This window comes from Phacochoerus africanus, chromosome 3 (genome assembly GCF_016906955.1).
Source record: "Phacochoerus africanus isolate WHEZ1 chromosome 3, ROS_Pafr_v1, whole genome shotgun sequence".
Lineage (NCBI taxonomy): Eukaryota > Metazoa > Chordata > Mammalia > Artiodactyla > Suidae > Phacochoerus > Phacochoerus africanus.
In genome coordinates, this window is record NC_062546.1 from 157,253,869 (window position 1) to 157,279,739 (window position 25,871).

The following is a 25,871-nucleotide window of genomic DNA, read 5'->3' on the forward strand; positions in this document are numbered from 1 at the left end:
TGATCCCTGGCCTTGCTCAATGGGTTAAGGATCTGGTGTTGCCATAAGCTGTGGTGTCGGTCATAGATGCGGCTCAGATCCTGAGTTGCTGTGGTTGTGGTGTAGACTGGCAGCTGTAGCTCTAATTTAACCTCTAGCCAGGGAACGTCCATACGCTGCAGGTGCTGCCCTAAAAAAAGAAAAAAAAAAAAGAAGAAAAGTACATGTCCTCACTTACTAACTTCCAAAAAGGTTTATGTTTTTTACCAAGATTTTATCAGGAATGTATTAATTTTGTATATTGGAAATATGACATATTTACACACAGGCCTAACATAAAAGGATCAGGAGAAATTGGAAATTTCAGGAATATATAAAACCTTAGAGAAGTTCAGCTAAACATTTCCTTTAGTGTACATGTTTTCAGTTGTAAAAAATATGGATTTTCATCATAATTAAGCTACATATTTTTTTAAAAAGTTGTAGATAGTACCTGTAAGGAATCAAACAGTATTACATAGTACCCTTAAAGCAACTTAACAAGAATAATATATTACAGATGTGTTGTTTCATTCATATCCCTTAACTATTTACTTTCTAGGTACTATGTTTCTAGCTTCCTCCATACTTTTATTCATCCTAAGAATTTGTGTCTGATAATTTTTAGTTTTAATGATTTAAGTGTTGAGCCTTCAATTGTTAAATATGTTGATTACAGAAAAAAATACTGTCCCTAGGCTCTCTATAGGGTGGTTGATTCAAACTTATTAATATGAGATAATTTTATAAATTGAGTGCTTGGCATTTGAAAGATTTTTAATGCATGTTTAATTGTCTGATTGAGAATTGAACCTAGTATATGGCTTATCATCACAGATAACTTTCTGTTGCAAGTTGCTGAAAACTCAGTCCTAAATTAGCATAAGCCCAAAGGAGTACTTATTTATTACTTAAGTGATAAGTGTGTAAGAGGCTTGATCAGGGCTTCAGTTGAAGTAATTGGAAACTAGTTTTACTCTTTCCATTTCTCAACTCTTTTACTTCTTAAGCATGGTCTTAGTTTTCAAAGGAGCTCTCATTTTTGGTCACAAGATGGCTTTTATGGCTCCCAGAAATATACTTGTTCATATAAAATCTGGTGGGGAAAAGCAAGTCTTTTCTCCTTGAAGTCCAAGCAAAATTCACATTGCATCTCATTAACTGTGGTTGTCACAGGATCCGTCGTTCAGCAAATCACTATGGCCAAGAGAATAATGAGATGCTTTTGATTGATTGGTTTCAGCTCATTCTGGCATCACCATTGCCTTTACTTCTGCTACAGATATGAAACCCCCAGTGAACCACATGGATCAATGTGTGGTTCCCTGGAGTGAAGCTCAAAGGGTGAAGAAATTCTGGGCAGCAGAATCCAGTCTCTAAACTAACGGTACCTTGTGTGATCCAGAGAAAGGGAGATTCCTTATTTATTCAGACCTGAATATAAAATAATAATTGTATGAGGAGATGTTAGTAATGGTTTAGAAATAACTGCTTCCCTTGGAGAATAATGTCCTACCAATATTGTTATGCTTAACATGCATTTATTTGTCTGTTTGCTAATGAAGTCTCCTTTTTCCAGATGCCAAATCTCAACCAAGTGTTCAGTTTTCAAAAGCCTTAATTAAACTACCTGACAACCATCACATTAGTAACGTTACAGGCTACCTTACAGTTCTACAGCAGTTTTTGAAAGTGGACAATTTTCTGTACACAACTGGAATTACTCTTAATAAGTCAGGTATTTAAAAATTTTTTTCTATTTATAAAAACATAGATCTCTTATCAAATATTATTTAGCTATTTGATATTCATTTACGTTTTGGAGGAGATTTCACTTTTGAAATAAGCATGATAAAATGTTTATAGGCAAGTATCTTTTATCCAGTGAAAGAAAGATTATACCAGAATTGTGCATACATTATTTCAAATTAATGGAAGATTTAATTTACAGAATATTTTTATCCACAGGAGGTAAAAACAAGGTATAGAAAATAGTAATGATAATTTTTTTAATTTGCAAAATTATACAATAAAAATGGAAATTTGATTAAGAAGTTTACTTATTAGGGGTTCCGGTCGTGGTACAACAGAAATAAATCCGACTAGGAACCACAAGGTTGTGGGTTCGATCCCTGCCCTCGCTCAGTGGTTTAAGTATCCAGCGTTGCTGTGAGCTGTGGTGTAGATCACAGGTGCAGCTCAGATCTGGCATTGCTGTGACTGTGGTGTAGGCCGGTGGCTACAGCTCCAATTAGACCCCTAACCTGGGAACCTCCATATGTCATGGGTATGGCCCTAAAAAGACAAAAAAAAAAAAGTTTACTTATTTTTATAATTTGACCTATTCATTCTTACCAAGTTAATCAGAAATGTCAACCATTTTTAGATATAAAAAAGTTTGGAGTAAACAATTGGAAAGTTTTCTTTTCAAATATATTTGATTTTATCTATAAGTAAAATGATAATATTGAAAAATGTGTTTTTCACATTCAACATCACTAATACACTTACATAAGGCTGTCTTGACCTAAGTTAAGAAGATGATGGAATTTTACTTTTTCTTTTTTTTTTTCTTTTTAAGGCTGTATATGGAGGTTCCCAGGGGTCACATCAGAGCTATAGCCATAGGCCTCTGCCACAGCAACACAGAATCTGAGCTGCGTCTGTGACCTACACCACAGCTCACAGCAACACCAGATCCTTAACCCACCGAGTGAGGCCGGGGATCAAACCCTCAACCTCAACCTCATGGTTACTAGTCAGATTCATTTCTGCTGTGCCACAATGGGAACGCCAGAATTTTACCTTGTGTTTAATAATTAATTTATGAATAATCCCTATAAATCAGTTATCTATGCTCTGTATATCTACACTTGTTCCAACATTTCTACCACTTGTTGCAGCTAACAAATTCCTGCTTTTAAAAGCACCTTGGACCATATATAATTTCTATGGTCTAACTTGAATCAAATTTTTGGTCCTGATCATTTGAGGCATAGTCAGAAATTAGAATCATATGCATATAGGTTGTTTAGTTGTTTTTTTAAACTTGCTGTAGCTGATACTGTTGCTGCTCCAGGCAGATGACGCTTTCTTCTATTACAAGCCTATGTTTCCTATTGCATACATCTGTGACTCTGCCTGAGGGCATTCCCTGGTCCATGAAGAAGACTTGGCTCTCACAGTGGGCAGGTTCTCAACCAGTGACAGATAAAGAGTACATGAAAGTGTACATACCTTTTCATTAACACATCCTGTTTTGGCTTCCTTCCTTCTTCGGTATTACTCTTCCATTCCCTCAGTGAGGGGTACTTCCTCCCAAATTGTTATTTCAGGATCTGTGTCTTGAAGGAGCCAATTTAAGACACCTGCCAAAGTATTCCATCTCTAAGTTATAGGATGCTCAAAATAAAAGCATTACAAGAATGGTACCAACATACACTATCACAAATGAAGTTCATGTTGCACTGGAGGGTTTTTATGAACAAGAGTCATTAGATTCAGTGGGAAGGAGTCATAATGTGCTCTGCTCTCCAGCATTCCTCTACACTTAAGGGTACCATAGTTCATGTTTCATAAAGTTTATTCTCTTATATTTAACAGAAAATTTTCAGTTAACCAGTGGTTGCCCTGATAACTGAAGATACATACCAGCTTCCGTGGTAACAACAATAATTCCTTTCCATGGCCTCCAAGGCCTATGCTATTTCTAGCCCTTTCTGCCTTCCAGTCTTTTCTATTTTACACATGCCAATAGCACTTCTGATTTGGGGGTTTTGTGCTTGTTTCTTCTGCCTGGAAAGCTCTTCTCTGAGTTCTCTGCATGGATGACACTTTATCATTTGGCCACAGCTCAAATGTCTCTTCCTCCAAGAGGCAGCCTTCCTATTGGTTTGTTTTTATTTTTTTTAAATTAATTTCTTTCATTTTAATTATTTTTTTGTTTTTTGTTTTTTTGTCCTCACCTCCTGCATATGGAGGTGCCCAGGCTAGGGGTTGAATTGGAGCAGCAGCTGACCAGCCTACACCATAGCCACAGCAAGGTGGGATCTGAGCCACATCTGTAACGTACACCACAGCTCACTGCAATGCTGGATCATTAATCCCCTGAGCAAGGCCAGGAATCAAACCCACATCCTCATGGATACTAGTCATTACTGTTGAGGTAAGGTTCATTACAATTGAGCCACAATGGGAATTCCCCCAGTTTTTTTTGTTTTTTGTTTTTTGTTTTTCTTCTTTCAGTTTTAAAAGTTCTATTGAAGCATAGTTGATCCACATGAGTTTGTGGGTTTTTTTTGCACTTTTTTTCTTATAGTTGATTTCTAGTCTTACTGTTGTGGTCAGAAAAGATGCTTGATATGATTTCAGTTTATTAAATTTATTGAGCCTTGATTTGTGGCCCAGATTCTATGGTTCTGTGTGCCCTTGAAAAAAATGTGTATTCTGCTGCTTTTGGATGGAATGCTCTATAAGTAAATGTCTAAGTCCATCTGGTCTAATGAACCATTTAAGGCATGTGTTGCTTTGTTGATTTTCTGCCTGGATGAGCTGTCCATTGCTGTTAAGTGGGGTGTTAAAATCCCCTACTATTACTGTGTTATTGTCAATTTCTCCTTTTAGGGCTGTAACAGTGGCCTTATATTATTGAGGTGATCCCATGTTGGGTGCATATATATTTACAGTTGTTACATCTTCATCTTGAATTGATTATTTGATCATTAGGTATTGTCCTCCTTTGTCTCTTGTAACATTATTTTAACGTCTGTCTTGTCTGATATGAGTATTGCTACTCTAGCTTTCTTTTGATTTCCACTTGCATGGAATATCTTTTTCCATCCTCTCACTTTTCGGTATGTGTCCCTAGAACTGAAGTGGGTCTCCTAGACAGCACATATGTGGGTCTTGCTTTTGCATACATTCAGCCAGTCTGTGTCTTTTGGTTGGAGTATTAAGTGAGTTTACATTTAAGATGCCATGTTCTTATTGCCATTTTGTTAATTGTTTTGGATTTGTTTTTGTTGGACTTTTTCTTCTCTTGTGATTTGATGACTATAGTGTTGTTTGGTTTGTTTTTTCTTATTTTTGTGTATATCTGTAGGATTTTTGGTTTGCAGTTCCATGAGGTTTTGATATAGAAGTATATAAGATTATTTTCAGTTCCTGATCTCTTAGTTGCAAATGCTTATTCAGTATCCTGCATTTGTACTCTCCTCTTCTCATGATTGCTGGTTTTGATATCATGTTTGTGTGCAGATGATTTCCTACTTTTACTGTGTGTTTACCTTTACCAATGAGCCTTCTCATTTGTAATTTTATTGTTTCTAGTTGTGGCTTTTTCTGTTTAGAGAAGTTCTTTTAGTATTTTGTGTAAAGCTGGTTTGGTGGTGCTAAATTCTCTTAGCTTCTGCTTGTCTGTAAGGTTTTTGATTTCTCCTTCAAATCTGGATGAGAGCCTTGCTGGGTAGAGTAGTCTTAGTTGGGGCTTTTTTCCTTTCATCACACTGATTATATCATACCACTCCCTTCTGACCTGCAGAGTTTCTGCAGGAAAAATCAACTGATAACTTTATTTGGGTTCTCTTTATGTTATTTGTTGCTTTTCTTTAGATGTATCAATATTTTTTCTTTGTCTTTAATTTTGGTCAGTTTGATTAATGTGTGTCTCAGGGTGTTCCTCCTTGGGTGTATTCTATATGGTATTCATTGTGCTTCCTAGACTTGAGTGATTCCTTTCCCATGTTAGGGAAGTTTTCGGCTGTTATCTCTTCAGATGTTTTCCCCCAGCTCTTTCTCTCTCTCTTCTCCTTTGGCACCCCTATAATGCAAATGTTGGTGTGCTTAATGTTCCAGAATTCTCTTCAGTTGTCCTCGTTTCTTTTCATTCTTTTTACTTCTGTTCTGTATCAGTGATTTTCACCAGTCTATCTTCCACCTCATTTATTGGATCTTCTGCCTTCTGTGTTGTGCCGTTGGTTCCTTCTAGTGAATTTTTCATTTTGGTTATTGTGTTGTTCATCTCTCCTTGTTTAATCTTTAAATCTTTTATTTCTTAATTTTTTGGTGTAATTTATTGATTTTTGCCTCCAGTTCCCCACCACCACCACCCCCGATATCTTGGGTCATCCTTATTATCATTACTCTGAAGTCTTTTTCATGGAGATTGCTTATCTCCACTTTACTTAACTGTCCTTCTGGGGTTTTGTCTTGTTCCCTGGCCTGGCTCATGTATCTCTGCTGTTTCATTTTCTCTAGCTTTCATTTTATGTAGCTTTCTGGGTGGTCCCCTTTTTCCAGGCTACAGGGTTGTAGCCTCTCTTGCTTCCTGTGTCTTCTCCCTTGTGGGTGAAGTTGAAACAGGGACTGATATCAGGCTTCCTAATGGGAAGGACTGGTACCTGCCCACTGGCAGGTGGGGCTTTGTTTCTGGGTGTGATTAGAGGTGGCTAATGCCTGAGAGGACTTTAGGCAGCCTATTTGCTGATGGGTGGGGCTATATTCCCACCCTTTTTGTTGTTCAGCCTGGGACTTCTCAGCCCTGATGGGTGGGGCCAGATTATTCCAAAATGGCAGCCTCCAGGGGAGACACATGGTGATGATTATTCCCTGGGATGTCCACCTCCAATGTCTTGCCCACACAGTGAGCCACAGCTGATCCCTGATTTCCCAGGAGACCCTTTAAGACCCACAGGTAGATCTGACTCAGATTCTTAGGCTTTGCCCTGGGACCCAGTGCACATGAAACCCTGTGTGTGCCCTCTAAGAGTGGAGTCTGTTTCCCCCAGTCCTGTGGAGCTCTTGCGCTCAAGCCACATTGGCCTTCAGTGCCAAATGCTCTGGTGGCTTCTCCTCCCAATGCCAGACTCCCAGACTGGGGAACCAGTTCTGATGTGGGGTTCAGAACTCTCACTCTTGTGATAGAGCTTCTGCAATATGGTTATTGTTCAGTTTGTGGGTTGCCTACCAGCAGGTATGGAATTACTTGTATCATAGAAGCACCCCTCCTACCATCTCATTGTGGCTGCTGCTTTGTTTTGGGTGTAGGATATCTTTTTTGGTAGCTTCCAGTCTATTTTGTTGATGGTTGTTTAGCAGTAAGTTGTAATTTGGTGTTTTCATGAGAAGAGGTAAGCTTGAGTCTTTCTGCTCTGCCATCTTGTCTGGAATCCCTCTTCCTATTAGTTCTGTAGATTTTTTAAAAAACATTTATAGTTTAAAAATCCTTCATTAGGGAGTTCCTAATGTGGTGCAGCAGAAATAAATCCAACTAGTATCCATGAGGATGCCAGTTCCATCCCTGACCTTGCTCATTTGGTTGGGGATCCTGCATTGCCGTGAACTATGGTGCAGGTCACAGATGAGGCTTGGATCCTGCATTGCTGTGGTTGGGCATAGGCCTGCAGCTGTAGCTGCGATTTGAACCCCTACCCTGGGAACTTACATATGCCATGGGTGCAGCCCTAAAAAGCAAAAAAAAAAAAATCCTTAATTAGAATCTAGTGTCTGTTTGATATTAAAATGGATTACCCTGGGTGAAATAGAAGAACCAGATATATTAGGCCCATATTAGTTTGTATTAATATAGGACTATAACCTGTATTATTAATATAACTACAACCCATATTTAACATATGATTTTAATCCCCCCCCCTTTTTTTTTTAGGTTTCGAAAGCATTGAATTGACTCCTCTTGCTGCAATATGTGTGAAAATATATTCTGGAGGAAGAGAATTAAAGGTTGATGGCTCTATTCAAGTTTCTCTCCCCCTTCTACATACAAATGATATAAGTGCAGGGGACCATATACCTGCCTGGACATTTGATATGAACACAGGTATGTGAGCTAAGTGAAAATATTCTGAATATTTTATTTTTTTGAATATTTTAAAGTTTTATCTTAGAAATTTCTATATTTATTAAAACTTTCAGCTTTATTGAGGTATAACTGACAAAAATCTGTTTTTATAAAGAATGCCAAAATTGAATATGCCTTATTTAAAACACTAAAATATTTTATATTTGAATGTTTTATCTTTAGTAGAGCATTAAGTCAATAATATTATTTTAAGCACTTTGTCAATGACCAGGATTGGCCCCATTTTGATTAAGATACAACTGTGAGGGAAATAATGTCAATATTTTAAAATAGCATTATTTGTCAATATTTTAAAATAGCATTATTCACATTCCTATTTTTTTATATCCCCTAACATTTTGAGCAGAAATAAAATTTATTTTTTAAATTCTGGTCTTATGGGGTTGTTTTCTTTTAAGGCAATATGACATATCTAAAAACTTGGTTAAAGGAATTGAGAAATGTATGCTAACATCATGAAAACGTATTTATACACACAGTGATTATTTTCCAAAAAAAATCTTTGTTGAGTTTAGCCTCCTCATTAGCAGCTTGATGTGATTTTATTCTCTTTTGCTTTTCTTGTTTTTGTTTGTTTGTTTGTTTGTTTGTTTCCATGTAAGTAAAGTTTTGAGTCTTTAGCAAACAAAACAAAACAAAAAGATCAGTCCACAGCTGTATAGTCCAGGGGTAGAACTGTTTTGAGTGCCATGATACACAGCTTAGACAGCTTCTTAGGACTTGAATTTCTCTCCTTCTCTCTGATCTCATCTTTTTCTTTCGTCAGTAACATAAATTTCTGGGATAGGATTTCCCTTCTAAGTGGCAAAAAGTCATAGATGCTCTAATATTATATGTTACCCAGGTTGAAGTCCAATGGAGAGAGTTCTTTTCCTAGTAGCTATTAAACAAACCCTTGGATTCACTGCATTTGTAGAATGGGATTGAATGCAAATCTTGGAATCAGTCGTGGTGGCCTGCAAATAGAATGCACAGATTTACTTAGGCTTAAGTCAGATGATGGGCCTGGGGTTGGAGCCCTAAACGAATCATTTGGACTGAGACTAGGGATCCTCAAAGGAGATTTGGAATAAGGTGTTGCTGTAACTGGAAGGGTAGGTAGTGAGGCACAGGCAAACACATGTTCACCGTAGCAGGTAAAAGCATAGATATATTATGCTTAAGAAAGTCTAGAAACTATATAAGACAAACTCTTATTTCTCAATGCTCTTCTATACTCAGAACTTTTACTTCTGATCACCAAATGTGGGGTGTTTTTCTTGTGCCAAGCAGGATTTCTACACCAGTTGAGCATCCTAAAATTTCATTCAATTTAGATACTTTCTACCTGGAGTTAGTGTCAGATCCCATGGGTTAAGGGCTGTGTCTTACAAGACCACATCTCTCATGCCTCCAACTCAAGAGGCCAGCTTCAAGTCCATCCATACTTCTGCCTGACTGTATGTAAATTGGAGGTTGGCATGACTCTCTCCTCCAGTTGGATAATTTGATAGAACAGCTCACAGGAAAACAGTTTACTTACTAGATGATTGGTTTATTATAAAAGGACACAACTTAGTAATAGCCAGATGGAAGAGAATGCATAGGGCAAGGTATGGGAGAAGGGGCGTGAAGCTTCTTCCATGGAGGTTCTCTCTTTTGCATGCATCACTCTCCAAGCACCTCCACATGTTCACCACCTCTGCTCTCTGAACCCTGTATTTCAGGCATTTTTATGGAGGCGTCATTATATAGGCATGCATGATTAAACCATGGAGCACTGGTGACTGAGTTCAAACCCCAGCCCCTCTCCCTTCTCTAGAGATGTGTGTTGAGGGCAGTAATTTTAGGACACTCAACTGGTGTTAAAATTAGTCTAACCCTCTAATCATGTGATTGGTTCCCCTGGCAACCAGCCCCCTATTCCTACCCACAGGGACTTACCAAAATTCACCTCATTAACATAAACTCAGATGTGGTTGAAGGAGGCTGGTTATAAAGAACAAAAGAGGCTCTTTCCACCTTTATGGATCTTATCACATGGGAAATTCCAAGGTTTTAGGAGTTCTGTGTCAGGACTGGAGATTAAGACCAAACAGATATATACATTTCTTATTACAAATCATAATACCACAGTAATATACTATTGTAAATCATTGGATTAACCTGGATTTTGGTCTACTTACCAGAATTGTGATTTTTTTTTTTTTTTTTGGTCTTTTTGCTTTTACGAGGGCCGCTCCTTTGGCATATGGAAATTCCCAGGCTAGGGGTCTAATCGGAGCTGTAGCTGCTGGCCTACACCAGAGCCATAGCAACTTGGGATCTGAACCACGTCTGCAACCTACACCACAGCTCACGGCAACACCAGATCCTTAACCCACTGAGCAAGGCCAGGGATCGAACCTGCAACCTCATGGTTCTTAGTCGGATTCGTTAACCACTGAACCATGACGCGAACTCCACTAGAAGTGTGATTTTTTTTTTTATTAAAAAACTTATTGTAGTTGATTTACAAGATTGTGATAATTTCTGCTGTACAACGAAGAGATTCAGTTATACATGTACATACATCCATTGCCTTTCACATTCTTTTCCCACATAGATTATCACAGAATATATTTTTTTTACAGAATAAAATACATGTATTTAAAAACAATTACATTCAGACAGATTATTATATCATGGATCTTAAACAGATTAAGTGTCTCCCTCTGGAGAAGTGGAATGGAAAATATGCTGACACAAATAGGAAATTTATTATATGCTTTATCCCATTTTATATGGCTTTCATCTTTACCATTTAGTATTATCTATTACATTTCAATTTTTCTTTAAAAATTAGCATTATATTAAAATTGTGTATATTATGCAACTAAAATTTATAAAGAAAGCCTTATATACCATTAAATATTTTATATAGCATAATAAAAAGAATAACTTAACTGGTAAGAATAACAAAAATAATACACCCTCTGAAAATAAGTAAAATATAAAATGCATAAATTGGTTAAAAAAGTGTAACTATATAAATATGTCCTCACAATTTGTTACATCTTATTGATTCTTCAGTATAGGCATTACCCCATTCTAGGTGATGTGATAAATAAGACATTGTAGACCTACATTGTACCATGGAGAGAAATGGTTATTAATAATATAATTGTATAGAAGTGTGACTTTGAACAGGTCAGTTTATTCTGGCCCCAACTCCTAATTAGTTGGATGAGAGAGTTATTTTGAAACACTCTGAAGGAGAATATCTGCTTTGAGTTCTGCTTTCTGATCATTCCTCCTGAATGTACCTTCCAGTGACAGGATTTTTGAATTGATTTGTTACGTATGTAATGCTTAATTTAATGTGACCATTTAAAAAGTAATAGGTTGACTCATTCCTGTCAAGTTTATATACCTTACGTGTTATAGATACACATCATTACAGTGAACCAAATATGAATATACAACAAACCTATAATTAGTTTTGTTATGCTGAACTTCATAAAAGATAGTTGTTTTACTGAATTCTGTTTTCCATGGATGACATTTAATTGGATCTGAATAGCATTTTTAAAAATTTAGTTATAAAAGAGCTTATGCCAACAGTACTAGAACAAAACAGTGTTTAATAAAAAAATTAGCAAGTCCATAAAACATATGTTCTTAATCATAATCCCAGAACACATAACAAATAACCACCACCTATTGATAAATTTGGATTCAATTACGCATATCCTTAGGACATCTCAATATGTACAGTTTAGACATTTGGAGAGTCATGATTTCCCTAAATATATCTATATCATTAGTGTTTATTTGTAATGATTTTATTTCCTTTAGAGATAACAAATCAATTTATTCTATTTTATATATTACAATATGTGCTATATTATGATAATATTGCCACAGTTTTCATAATGTTTGAAAAAGTTCTGCAAAATACTATATACCTGATTATCAGCAGGCTCCTGTCAGCAGTAAAGATATATAAACTAACTGATTAGAATTTTTCCTTTCCTCCTTTTTTAGGTGCTTGGGTAAATCATGGTCGGGGAATGGTTAAGGAAAATAACAATCATTTAATTTGGACATATGACGCACCACATTTGGGCTACTGGATAGCAGCTCCACTTCTAGGAACTAGAGGTATTGTAAAAATGAAACAAAAAGTAAATTAAAAAAAATCCAAATAGTCATGCTGGAATTGATATTAGTAGATGCTATTTAATTCTAAACATTGCCACTTACCTTCTGTAGGAAAAAGCTTCTAGTCACTTGATCTCAGCTTTATTTTATTTTATTTTTTCCATGTGTATAAGGAAAGATTAAGTTCTGTGAACTCTGAGGTCCTTTATAGCTATAATATCTGATGAATCTGAAGTATGAATATCCAGATAAAGAATTTTCTTAGTTTACTATTTAAATGAATAAATTCTACCCAGATCTGCTATTGCTTTTGGTTGCAAACAACAAGAACAGATTTTGGATGATTTTTTTTTTTTTGTCTTTTTAGGGCTGCACCAGTGGCATATGGAGGCTCCCAGGCTAGGGGTCAAATAAGAGCTACAGCTGCCAGCCTACACCACAGCCACAGCAGCAACGCTGGATCTGAGCTGCATCTGCAACCTACACCACAGTTCACAGCAATGCTGGAAACTTAACCCACTGAGCAAGGCCAGGGATTGAACCTGCATCCTCGTGGATACTATTCAGGTTCATTAACCACTGAGCCACAATGGGAACTCCAGATTTGGATAATTTAAAAAAATGTATTAGGATATAGGGAGTTCGCAGGATTCCAGTGAAGCCCAAAGAACCAAATTCTAAAAGGTAGGAATCCTAGAGGGTTCAGTTAAAAGACCTACTTGACTGTCTTTGGAAGACTGCTGCTTCAGGATAGCTGGGTCTAACCCATTGCAGTCTTTTCCTTACACTGTTTCTAATCTTTCTAGAGAAGAATTTAGTTGGTCCAGATTTTGGTCGTGAACGTACTCCTTGGTGGGGGTGTGGTGGGGAGGAGGAAGAGATATTGCATAATGGTGTCTCCAGACTGTTTCCAAGATAAGGCAAGTGATCGCTCAAATGAAAACTGGCCTGACATGACCAGAAGGTTGGCAAAAACTTCTGTGCTACGAGTGACCTATTCATATTATAGGAGAAATGAGTACTTCATTTTTCCTAGATTTAATATGGTATAAAATTATCTACATAATTTGTACTTAGAAATACTATATCTTGGGAGTTCCCGTCGTGGCGCAGTGGTTAACGAATCCGACTAGGAACCATGAGGTTGCGGGTTCGGTCCCTGCCCTTGCTCAGTGGGTTAACGATCCGGCGTTGCCGTGAGCTGTGGTGTAGGTTGCAGACTCAGCTCAGATCCTGCGTTGCTGTGGCTCTGGCGTAGGCTGGTGGCTACAGCTCCGATTCGACCCCTAGCCTGGGAACCTCCATATGCCGAGGGAGCGGCCCAAGAAATAGCAACAACAACAACAAAAAAAGACAAAAAAAAGAAGTACTACATCTTGAGTTGTGTAAATCTCCCCAAATACCCAAACATTGCATATTTCATCCATTAACGCTTCTTCAAGAAATAGTCTAACCTGTCGTAGTGTAGACTGGTTGCACCACGGGCCTGCTACCACTTTTTAGGCCTTCTGGGTATTTGCTGGTGTCAGTTGAGTTGCTTCTCGGCTTTCTCTGCTGCCAGCTATGTTGAGTCAACTTTCCAGCCTTCAGTATCTTGTTGCTCTTGTTTCTTCTTTTTCCTCATTCTCCTGTAACCTTTGGGTTTATGTATTTATAAAAACAAAAAGCAAACCTTCAGTATCATTTGGTGAGAGTATGAAAGCTAAATGCATATGTCACTCCTTCATCTTTAATCATGTGTCAGAGATAATTCTTTTGGTTTATCTAGTGTCTTGGCCTCCAGCTGTGAGGCAGCTGCAACCTTGTTGTTCCATGCTGTTCAGGAACAGTCCCAGTGCACACTCTGTTCCAGGATGTGGATGGCATTTGATAACCTTTCTCTGTAACATTCTATCATCTAACTTTGTTAGGGCTTGACTATTAATAATTTGGAGGCTTTTTTTCTGAAAAATTTTTAATAATTTGATATTTTTATTTTATGTTTAACAACCTTTGAATTTTAAACTACGCAAGGTACCAAAAAATTTTTTTCCAGTGAAGCCAAATGAGTGTTCCAATAGAAGAAATGTGAGCTATTAACCATTATGATCAAGAGATGGTTCTGTTTTTGTTTGAACTAACTAGTGCTTACGAGTTATTTATTCAGAAACAGAGGATGATTACTTTTTCATGGTGGACAATATCATGCGGTCTTGCCAGCTGTCTGACATTATCCTAGATTTTCAACTGCAATAAAATATTGATGAAAAAGAACAATTAATATTTAATACTTCAACTAAATCCAAGTTAATTTCATTTCTAATAAAAATAATCTAAAGAACACTAGACTTTTTTAGAGATGTGTACTTTCCACTAAAAAATTATACCTGAAGCAACCAATTTATACAAGATTACTATGAATTATAAAAGCTGAAATAATTTTCTCAAAAAGGTGGAAGTTTTGTTTTAGCTTATATTGGGAATGATTTTGTGTGAATCAGCAAACTAACAGAAATGGGGAGTTCCCATTTAGTTTGAATTAGATACCTTCCAATGATGCTTTTGAAAAGTCCATCCTGCAAGCATAGCACACTCAAAGGAACATTATATGAGAAATATGGATGAGTTGATTGTAGTTCTGGCTTGATAGTAATCAACAGGGTGAGCTTGAAATAGGTACTTACCCATCTGAGTATTAGTTTTCTTTTTTTCTAAATTATGGGAGTTGGATATGAGTGTTATCATAAAATCAAAATTGATCCTATAATGGACTAGTTAGTGTCCAGTGTGCTGAGGCTACTTTAATTATAATTTGGTTAGTATTATACTAAATCTGCTTTTAAAATCTTAAAACAGCTTTCTAGAATTCCTTGAAAAAATATAAAAGCCCAAGAATTGAAAATCAGTTTTTCACAGATTGCTATAGGTAAATAGCTGGCTGGGTTTAGAACTTAGTAAACAAGTACTATTAATGTTTTAAATATGCATTTTCAAATATAATTTTCTATCTTTCTAACCTCTTTTAAGCATTTTTTTTTTGGTATTGTCATACATATTGGAACAAATGCAACAATGTCAGGCTCTTATTTCCAAAAGTGAGTTCCATTGGAATTATGTGGAGTTAAAATTGTTAGCATTACTCTATTTTTTAAGTACCTATTCAGATATTCTTAGGAGCAGAAGTTGAATTTCACCCAGTTATAACCCACCATTACTTTGTTGTCACTCCGGATCCTAAATAAGAATCTGCAAATAGAATTGTTACTCTTATCTCTCTCTTGTTTGAAGAAATTTCATATTGTGCTGTGCTGTACTTGGTTGCCTACTCAATATCATAAACAATTTTATCATCCCTTAAGCACATAGGAAAGAACAGTCAATACTGGAATGCCTGTTCCTCTGTAACCTTGAAGTTTCATTTAACAACAAAGTTGATTGAAAATAATATATTTTCTCTTTGTTTTGTTTGTTTTATATTGGCCTGTTTAGGGTCAGGTATAAATGGAGACTCAAAAGACATAACTGCCTACCACACAGTGTTTCTTACAGCCATATTAGGAGGAACAGTAGTCATAGTCATTGGATTTTTTGCTGTACTTCTTTGTTATTGCAGGTAAGAACAATATTAATGTGTATGAGCACAGATCCTATCAGATTATAGTATCATGTCAGTTATTCTGTGTATTACAGAGTTTACTTATAGAAATCAATGGTTTGATCCTTAAAATATATGTAATGATGCTGTTGGGATACATCCATTTTTTTAATCTATATATAATAAACATAGAGTTTTTTTTAAGCAAAACTTTCTAGGTAAGTTTTAAACATTTTTGCCTTCTCTTCTTCTCTAGGGATAAGTGTGGTACTACACAAAAAAGAGAAAGAAATACCACTAAACTTGAGGTCCTCAAGAGAGATCAGACAACTTCAACAACTCACATAAATCACATCAGTTCAGTCAAAGTTGCATTAAAAACCGAGGACAAGTCACAGTTATTCAATGCCAAAAACTCCTCGTACAGCCCTCAGAAAAAGGAACCATCCAAGGTAGAAGTGGAAGAAAGAGTTTCCATGGTAAAAACTCGGGACAATTTAAAAATCTACAATGAAGATGTTTCATTCTTATCAGTCAATCAAAATAATTACTCAAGAAACACAACACAGTCTTTGGAGCCCAATGTAGGGTCCAAACAACCTAAACATATTAACAACAATCTATCTCCATCTCTAGGTAATGCTCAGGAGGAAAAGAGGTATCTCACAGGTAGTGAGGAGGTGTATGGGCATTCCCACCTTCCTGAACAGCTGGTGCACATCTACAGCCAGCCCATTGCCATCCTTCAAACATCTGACCTTTTCTCCACTCCAGAGCAGTTACATTCCGCTAAGTCAGCTACTTTGCCAAGAAAGGGACAGCTCGTCTATGGCCAATTGATGGAGCCAGTAAATAGAGAAAACTTTACACAGACATTGCCCAAAATGCCAATGCATTCTCATGCACAGCCGCCAGATGCCAGGGAGGAGAGCATCCCACTCGAAGGGCAGCAGAGCTTGCCATCCCAAACTTCAGATTGGAGCCGGTATTCAAACAGCTTACTAGAATCCGTTTCTGTTCCTGGAACACTAAATGAAGCTGTTGTCATGACTCCATTTTCATCAGAGCTTCAAGGAATTTCAGAACAGACCCTCCTAGAACTGTCCAAAGGAAAGCCCTCCCCTCATCCCAGAGCCTGGTTTGTGTCTCTTGATGGAAAGCCAGTCGCACAAGTGAGGCATTCCTTCATTGACCTGAAAAAGGGCAAGAGAGCCCAGAGCAATGACACGAGTCTGGATTCTGGGGTGGACATGAATGAGCACCACTCAAGCAGGAAGCTCGAGAGGGAGAAAACTTTCATCAAAAGCATGCATCAGCCTAAGATCCTTTACTTAGAAGATTTAGACCTGAGCAGTAGTGAGAGTGGAACCACTGTCTGCTCCCCCGAGGACCCAGCTTTAAGGCACATCCTAGATGGAGGGAGCGGAGCCATCATGGAGCACCCCGGGGAAGAGTCCCCAGGAAGGAAAAGCACCGTTGACGATTTTGAAGCCAACATATCCCCCACTAAAAGAGGGGCAGACCACCGCTAGCCAAAAAAGACAGCAAGACTAATATCTGGAGGAAGCGAGAGGAACGCCCACTTCTTCCCATAAATTAACACCAAGAGTGGTTGTGTCTTCGCAGTCTCCTGCTGTTTATTCTTGCTTCTTGTTGTAAATTGCAGTATGAACTTGAGAAGTTGAGACTGAGCAATCTCATGGTCCCTGGACATGTCTCAAGCAGAGTAAATAGTAAAATGGTAATTCAGTAGTGAGAGAGAGATACCAAGAATGCTTTTTCTGGCCTATTCTTTTCATTTATTTTTAGGTGAATGAATTAAAGTATCCAAGAATGCAAAATGTAAAATTAACCTCAAGATGTTTGTTATCTGAAAATGTTGCTCAGTCAGCAAGTTTAGCCCCGACTCTGAAGAACAGTGAAAAGTGTACTCCTAAAGTTGCTTCCAAAAATGTTGCCTCTGCTTTGATGACTAACCCTGTGAAACACTTAAAAATGAAACTGTATTCTTTAGGCATCAATAGTCTTATGAAATGTCACTACTATGTTCTCCATTACCTATACTTTAAAATAACTTGATAAATATTCTGGATTGGTATTATTCTAGAGTTCAAAGCCAAAGCACATTTTTTCCCCCAATAAACAACATGTGTATTGTATCAACCCAGAAATATATTCCATATTCATATAAGATGGGCAAAAAGCTACTTGGTTGTGAGAGAGGGAAATGCCAGCTCCTTGGTTGTTTTGGGATATAATAACCTCATAGAATAAAGACATATCCTTATATTTAGAAACCAGAATTGAATGCTCTGATACTGAATTTTTAAAAATTTCTTACGCCTTCCCCCGCCACCAAAATTTCACTGAACTTAGCTGTCAAGGAAAACTTCTTACCAGTCTAAAAAAACTCCCAAACATTTCTCCCCCAAATCTTTAGTTTTAGACTTACTCTAATACATGTAGGCTAAAATCAGTTTTAAGATAGTTCTTCTATTTAAAAAATTCAGTCAAATGCTATTAAACTTGAAAATCAATGAACTGAAAGTTTCTTGTGAACACCAAAAAATTAAAATATGTGGAGGTAAAGGGAATAAACATTCCAAATTTTTTCTGAAATGTGAAGCAGAAAAAATGCGATTTCCCTGAGACTCAGAAATACCTTCAGGATATTAGTTATATATCCATATATTTTTTTTTCTGTTGATACTCATAAAAGATGTTTGGGAAACAGTTGCAATTTCATGAGAAAAGTAAAAATTTAAATCACTTAAATGCTATAAGTTATATAAATACAACATTTTTACAAGTTAGGAAGTAATATATTCTTTTAATCATAGCAAGGAATTGAGTGTGAATACATTCAACAGCTGTTTTTAATTATAAGTGTCTTCAACTCTGAATTACCATTCACATGTCTTGAAAATGAAGCTCTTCGTTAATTAAAATCAAGTCATCCAATTTTCCTTAAAATTTCCATAAAGGCAGATGTCTGAAGCTGCTTCTCTTTTGCCTTGAGGGAAAAAATGAAACTAAATTGCTTTATTTCTCATACCCTACTAATTAACATGGGAGCAACATAGACACCCAAGGTACATAAACAAGTCTTGAAAGCACTAAAATTAGCCACATTAGCTTCAGTCAAATTATAGGTGGATATAAAATAAAAGACAACAGCTTTTTTCCCTAAGATAGTAGACTTCAGCCAGTTTTTTCCTGTAACCATTCCTGAAGTTATCTAACCAATCAGATAACACTCCTGCCTTTCTGTATTAACCCAAAGAACTTAATGACCTAGGCAAAAGTTTGCTATCTTTTACCCCAATCCATGAGAGAGAGAAATGTTTTGGGTAATACTTAGATTTACTTTTTGGGGAGGGGAAGTGATAAGGTCCAAATTGGAGCTTCTTATTACTCTTACACAGAAAGATGCATTGAAAGTGGCATAAATGAAAATGACTTGGAAACGGTTAAGCAGTTAGTGCTCTGCTGAAGTGCCTTTGATATAGACTTGCTTTATTAGAAGGATATGATAACATCGTAAGTGTACATTTTCTTTCTGTTAGCCAAATTAAACAGATGTGCAGTTTTTATTAAAAAATATAGACCTAGTGTTTCACGTTGGAACAATGAATTTTGCATGCCAGTAACTTCTTTTAGTGCGTTTCTTTTTTGAATCCAGTTTATAGTGATGATACATTATGTTGAAATGAAGTTAGAAACTATATAGTAATATGTTGCACTTCAATATTTTAAGTGTATATTTTTTCCCACTCTGAAAAATGTTTAATGTCTTGTCTTGGTAATGGCATACACGTTGATATAAGGGTTTACCTATTCAGGTATGCCACTTACTCATTCTGTGTAAAGGAAATGAGAAGATGTATCCCCAAGGGCTTTTCTAGAAATACTTTTTTTTTTTTAGTTTCAGAATAAAATCTTATTTTTTTATAAACTGCACATTCTGTTCTCAATTGGGAAGTATAGGCAATTTATCTTTTCTAATGATCAAACGTGTAACTTCTCATTTGCGAGTAGTTCACAGATCACCTGTTAAAAAGCTGAAGCCATCTACTTTTTCTTAACCCAAGTGATAATAAACCTAGAATATTCACAACTTTCTTAAAATTTTTAAATTGAAAACCAACAGTTTTTTGCAAATAAAAACCTTGAGAATTTTGGTCACAAATTGTTAACATTTGTGGATCCTTTGTATATACTTTGGATATATCTTAAAAGCAAAATTATCCCTAATTGATGGATTCGTTTACTAAAGCACAGCTATATGTATTTTTGAATACATATGATCTTGAATTTATAAAATCCATTTTTATGACACGCAGTTGTATAGGGATTACACCCTTTTATAATAACAGTTTACCATGAAGATCACAAATGTTGAGGAGTAAAAGAACTTCTTTGCTTCGGCAATCATTTTAAGATCACTTTCTGTGTCTGAATCCTCTGGTATCAGTACATAGTATAGTTTTAGGGATTGTGGATCAAATAATGTCCCTCAAAACTTCGCAGGAAGGTGAAGCTCGAAAGTTTTGTATTCATTTTTAAGGAATGTTTTCCTCATTTCTCCATGTACAAGTGTTGTAAAGACTTGACTATGTTAATTCCCATCTCAGACCTAGAGTTCACATTTTGCCCTCTTGTTCCCAAGTGTTTCTATCTTTTGTATTCTTTCATCAGAGGAATCTCACATTTCAGTGTATTTATTGCCATTACTGCTATATATACTGCTGAAAACTGTTAACAATCTGAGGATTTGTAAAATGTTAAACATAGTTCATTAAGGATAATAAAATAAATATAAAAATTTATTAGATGTATTGTTTAATTTTGGGTAAACTATGAAACATTCCTCACTAAATTGTTACCTAAGCTAGTAAATAACTTGATTTTTTTCTTTACTACACTCCCTGTAGTAAAATAAACATTTGAATACACTTTGTTTATATAATGAACTTGATTTCTCTTTGTATTTCATGTTCTCCAAAGTTCACATTTTTGCTATTAAAGCTGATGATAGACAAGTTATCCTTCCATTCAATGAGGAGACTTTTAAAAAAGAGAATCGGATATTTGGGGATTTGCAGTTTTACATTCTGAGAAAATGATACAATACCCCCCAACCCCTATTAAAAAATTCTTCGGACATTAAACCTTAAAGGCTATTTACTGAGAGGTGGATCTCCTTCTGCTCAGTTAATTGAATAATGCCTAAGTTCATGCAGTTTGTATTTTGGCGCTTTAGGGTATCTTTTAGAATAAGTATTCTGGTTTCCATGTTTTTAGACATTTTGTGCAACATATAAATGCATATAGTACTAGAAATACATTTGGTCACTTCTAATGGGAATTGGGCTTTGAATGCACTCACAAATACAATGGTGATTACTACCCTCAGTACTGGCATTGAAGGAACTACTTCTGTTTGGATGTCTGCCAAATGCAAACCAGGCTACAGTCACCTTTGTCAGGGCCTTGTCTCTATCGAGGAGAGCCTGAAGTCTTAACAGAAAACAGATGCAGCCCCTGGAAGTCATGCCTGACCCAAACTCAACATGGAGCTGGTTGTAATGGAAAACAGATTTCAATAAATCACAATCAGAAATTTAGCTGCCAAATAGATTGATGTTCATGAGCTGGTCATCACATTTTCTCAAGGGAAATTAATATGGGAAGACTGACATATAGGAACTACAGGAAAGGGTAGTTGGATGGGATTAGGAGGTATTTTTACAAGTTTATCAGAAGTATTCATCAATCAGTACTTGATAATTGTGACAGCTAATCGGGGATCCTTTCCCTGAACAACATGCTGGAAAAATGCTAAACTGTACGGCAATGTTGCTTTATCTAGACTTCATAAAAATCATCTTTTGGCCTTTTTTATAGGTGGATTTGTTTGTCATGATATACAGTGAGACAGCTTAATTCTAACAGTAAGCTCTCTCTAAATCAACTGTGGGGTTAATTTCTTTTGTGAATTCTGCCCTATTGTCTTAGATTCGGGTTTGTTTCCTCCATCAAAATAACTATGTTTTCCCTTGACGTGTTTTCTTATTTTTTTCCTTTATTTTGAGCCTCCATTTATTGTGAGATTGTGGACTTCTGTCCATTGGTTTACATTTTCTTTATAAAAACATTTTCAGAGTCTGACTAGAGAAAATTTGTCTAGAAATTGATCACAATTTAGAAAGTTAAATACCAAAAATTAATAAACTCAATTACAAATGTTGGAAAAACATTTTCATTAAGTATATATAGAGAAAATCTTAGGGAAAAAAGTAACTTTTCCTTGATAACTATTTTCTTTCTAACATAGCTAAGCTTAAAGGTCACATTTTAAAATTACCTGTGGTGTTTGTCAAAACATGGTAGTAATGCTCTTCTCCACTTTATTTGCTTTAATAATATCTTCCTATTTCTGTTGGGAAAGTTCACATGTTGATAAGTATATGGTATTTTTAAAAATCTTTGGTGGCAAAACCTTTCTTGGTTGAACTCTATTTTTCCTGATTTTCAGACCAACACTTGTTATGGTTGTAAGTAATATCCCACAGTCCTCTAGGGATACTCCAATTTCCCATATGATTTAGTCTTTTTTTTTTTTTCTTATGTTCTTCAGGTTAACTAGAAGTTTCATAATTCATATGTTGACTGGTTCTAATCCTTGTAGACCTTGTTAAAACACTAGACTAACTGCAGACAGTCTGATTCAAAACAAACCAGTTAATTACATCCCCAGGAGTCTCTGGGCTTATTACACTCAAACATCTTAGTTTAGAACCTTTTCTAAATAGTGTATTGAAAAGCATAATTGTAGCTATTAAGCAACACACAGTAGATAGCCAAAATAATTTTTACTTTATCCCTTATTTCAGTCTGGAAAATACATTTTTTTTTGTTTTATGTAGAAAATGTTTTTTAAGTAAATTTATTCAGTTTAAATTTCCCTCTAATATCCAGCTTTCTGAAATACTTTGAAACCCTGATTTCTAATTTAGTTTACTTCTGAAAGATTTGTATCCATTAAATATCAAAATGTTTAATTATGAACATGTAATTTTACAGATTAATTTTTCTCTTTTGGATATTCTGAGTTAAAAGGATTGGTGGGGTACCTAGAAAATTTCCTGTGCACTTTTGAATCAATCTTGGGTTAGCTACTAGGGTCACATCAGATGTTAGATTTGACGCAGACAGTAGAGATTTGGGGAATTCCAGGTGGTTGTTTGAAGCTACAGGTGATACGGTCAAGAAAGTATGTAGGGTGAGAAAGATTTCCATTGATGTCATTAAATTATTTGTGTGACCAGTAGAAAAAAAGTCAGCTCTATTTAAGAATATCAGGTATGGGAGTTTCTGCAGTAGTTCAGCAGCAATGAACCTCACTAGGATCCAAGAGGACATGGGTTTGATCCCTGGCTTCACTCACTGGGTTAAGGATTATTGCCATGAACTGTGGTGTAGATCATGGACATGGCTTGGATCCCATGTGGCTGGGGCATAAGGCTGGCAGCTGCAGCTCCAATAGGACTCCTACTTTGGGAACTTCCATGTGCCATGGGTGTGGCCATAAAGAAAAATATATATGTATATACTGAATTTTACAAACACACTGATGTGTATGCACTTAAGTTCAAAGAAAAAAAAAGACTTCAATTTCTCATAAATTTCATAAATATGACTTTCATTTTACATCTCAAGTTAGGTGTAAATTTAATTTTTGTAAGTAGATTCTTTTTAAAAAACAATTTTAAATTATTTAAAAATAAAAATAAGGTGAATAATTAGTTTTTATGTTAATTTCCCTCATTACTAAATTTGTTTTTTTTTTCATTATTTAGTGATTCATGAATCAAAGGAACCTAGGTTATTTCTTTTTTTTTTTTTGTCTTTTTGCTGTTTCTTGGGTTGCTCCTGCAGCATATGGAGGTTCCCAGGCTAGGGGTCAAATCGGAGCTGTAGCCACCGGCCTATGCCAGAGCCACAGCAACTCGGGATCCGAGCCGCGTCTGCAACCTACACCACAGCTCACAGCAACGCCGGATCCTTAACCCACTGAGCAAGGGCAGGGATCGAACCTGCAACCTCATGGTTCCTAGTCGGATTCGTTAACCACTGCGCCACGATGGGAACTCCAAACCTGGGTTATTTCTAAACAGCCTCACCCTAGTAGTTTTTCCTACATTTCTATTAATCTAAAATATGTTATACAATTTTAAAGTATTTAATGATACAATTTCCTTCAGAAAAATTTGTTTCTAGAAAAACTTAACTTGATCTCCTCATTGACATTTTGAATGTATTCTAAAACTTATAAAAGAATGGCCAAAACACTGAGTAAGAGCTTTCCTGTTAGCCTAAAGACTCAAGTCCATAGAAGAAGAAAAAAATATGTTTTTTAAGTCCAGAGAACCCTCATTTTTCAGGTCAACTATCTCTTCAAAAGGTTTGTCGAGAGCAGGCTTTTTGCAGGATTGCTGTTAATTTCACCCCCATTGCATGAATGTGAGAGGAGGACTGGGAAGCAGAGAAGTGCTCTTTCTGAAGAGGGAGTGTTAAAGGGAACTATCTCCTCACCTCACCTCCTGTGGTGGTGAAAGAACACTTTACTGGTACTCTCCCCAGAAGTTTTGATGGTGAAGCTTGGGGGTATCTGCAGTAAGAGGACACAGACATAGCTTTCTATGGTTGGATTGCTGCCCTGCCAACCTGGAACCGAGCAGTTAATGATTAGAACAATAGAGTCACAGACTCAGTGTGACTCTCATGTACCTTCCTGAGTTGTTTACAGTTTTACTATAACTGCCACCAGTGGGGAAAAAAGTTAATTGCATGATGACCAGACTGTAGGCATGACATAAAGCTGCTCCAGCTTGAGGAATACTATATAGCTAGCACAATTCCAAGAACTGGCTTTAAAAGAATGAGATTAACACTATTGTTTGTAATAATCTATATCTTGATGGGCATCAGAATAATGGCTTGTTTTGCCTGGATATGTAAGCAGGCAACTAAAACTATCAGCAAAGACCATATTGCATCTTCCACTCTAAGAATACATGCCCTATGTCCACATGAAGAAGTTACAGAAGATAGATTTTTGCCCCGATCCTATAGAAATGGAATGATGTTCTAACAAGTGAGGATTTGTAAATAGCTCTTTGCAGGAAACCCCCCTCAGTAGGTAAGCCCCTTTTCTTGTCACTTTAGCAAAGCTTTACTGTAACTACCTTTTAAAACTGGCACCCCCATATTCTACTCATCTCTGGCCCAGGCACACCTTTCAAAACTTTTAATCATACAACACCTTGCCTCTGGCACTCTAGGGGAGCAGACTTAGGCCCCAAAAAAGGGAGAACAGTGAGGGCTCTTGCCCCTGAAACCTCAGGGAATCACAGGTCTAGCTTACCCCACCCCCTAGCTTGTCAGTTCTTTCTATAGCAAAGAAGTAGAAAGTTACCCCACCCCCTAGCTTGTCAGTTCTTTCTATAGCAAAGAAGTAGAAAGTTACCCCACCCCCTAGCTTGTCAGTTTTTTCTATAGCAAAGAAGTAGAAATGAAGAGTAAGCAACAGATGACCAGTTCTCTTCCTTACTTTCCCCTTCAGTAATCTCCCAAGCAAACTGTGTGACCAAACTGTGTGAACAAGGGAATGTCTAGAGAAGATCAGAGGAATTTGATGAGACTGCATGCAGGTGGGAGGAATTGTCATAACTCTGACCTCTATCTCAATGATTAACTGAGACTACTTCCCTCCTTCCATTTAAAAATTTCATGGCCAAGCAGAATCTTTCTTTCTTTTCTTTTTTGATTGTTCCCATGGTATATGGAAGTTCCCAGGCCAGGGATCAATTGAACCTGTGCCATAGCAGCAACCCATGCCACTGCAATAACAATGCCAGATCCTTAACCTGCTGGAGCAGAATCTTTGAAAGTGGTTTTGGGGACATGTTGGGGTCACCATCTCCCCAGGTGGCTGGCATTCTGTTAAAGGCACTTTTCCTTTCTATCAACATCTGTGAGTATTAATTTGCAAGCCTTGAGCAGCGGGACCCAGTAACCCTAGTGCAAGTAGAGAAAAAGTACTGAGGGAGATGGCATTCTGATGCTACCAGGTGAAGTGTGAATAAGAGTTATTATGATTATTTTTTGTCTTTTTAGGGCTGCAGTGGTGAAAGAACCATGGCATATGTAGGTTCCCAGGCTAGAGGTTGAATTGGAACTTTATCTACTGGTCTATACCATAGCCACAGCAATGCC

General features: G+C 36.6%; 1 protein-coding gene across 2 annotated transcripts in view; it reads left to right on the top strand.

Moving 5' to 3' along the window:
- Positions 1 to 18,174, top strand: part of FAM171B (family with sequence similarity 171 member B) — a 70,780-nt gene extending 52,606 nt beyond the window's left edge. For both annotated transcript variants that reach the window (XM_047773032.1, XM_047773034.1), the window contains 5 exons: positions 1,598 to 1,756; positions 7,682 to 7,852; positions 11,900 to 12,016; positions 15,485 to 15,608; positions 15,847 to 18,174. In XM_047773032.1, coding sequence (XP_047628988.1) covers positions 1,598 to 1,756; positions 7,682 to 7,852; positions 11,900 to 12,016; positions 15,485 to 15,608; positions 15,847 to 17,122 — 1,847 coding nt within the window. In that variant the 3' untranslated portion in view covers positions 17,123 to 18,174. The remainder of the gene's footprint in view (positions 1 to 1,597; positions 1,757 to 7,681; positions 7,853 to 11,899; positions 12,017 to 15,484; positions 15,609 to 15,846) is intronic.
- The last annotated feature ends 7,697 nt before the right edge of the window (positions 18,175 to 25,871 follow it).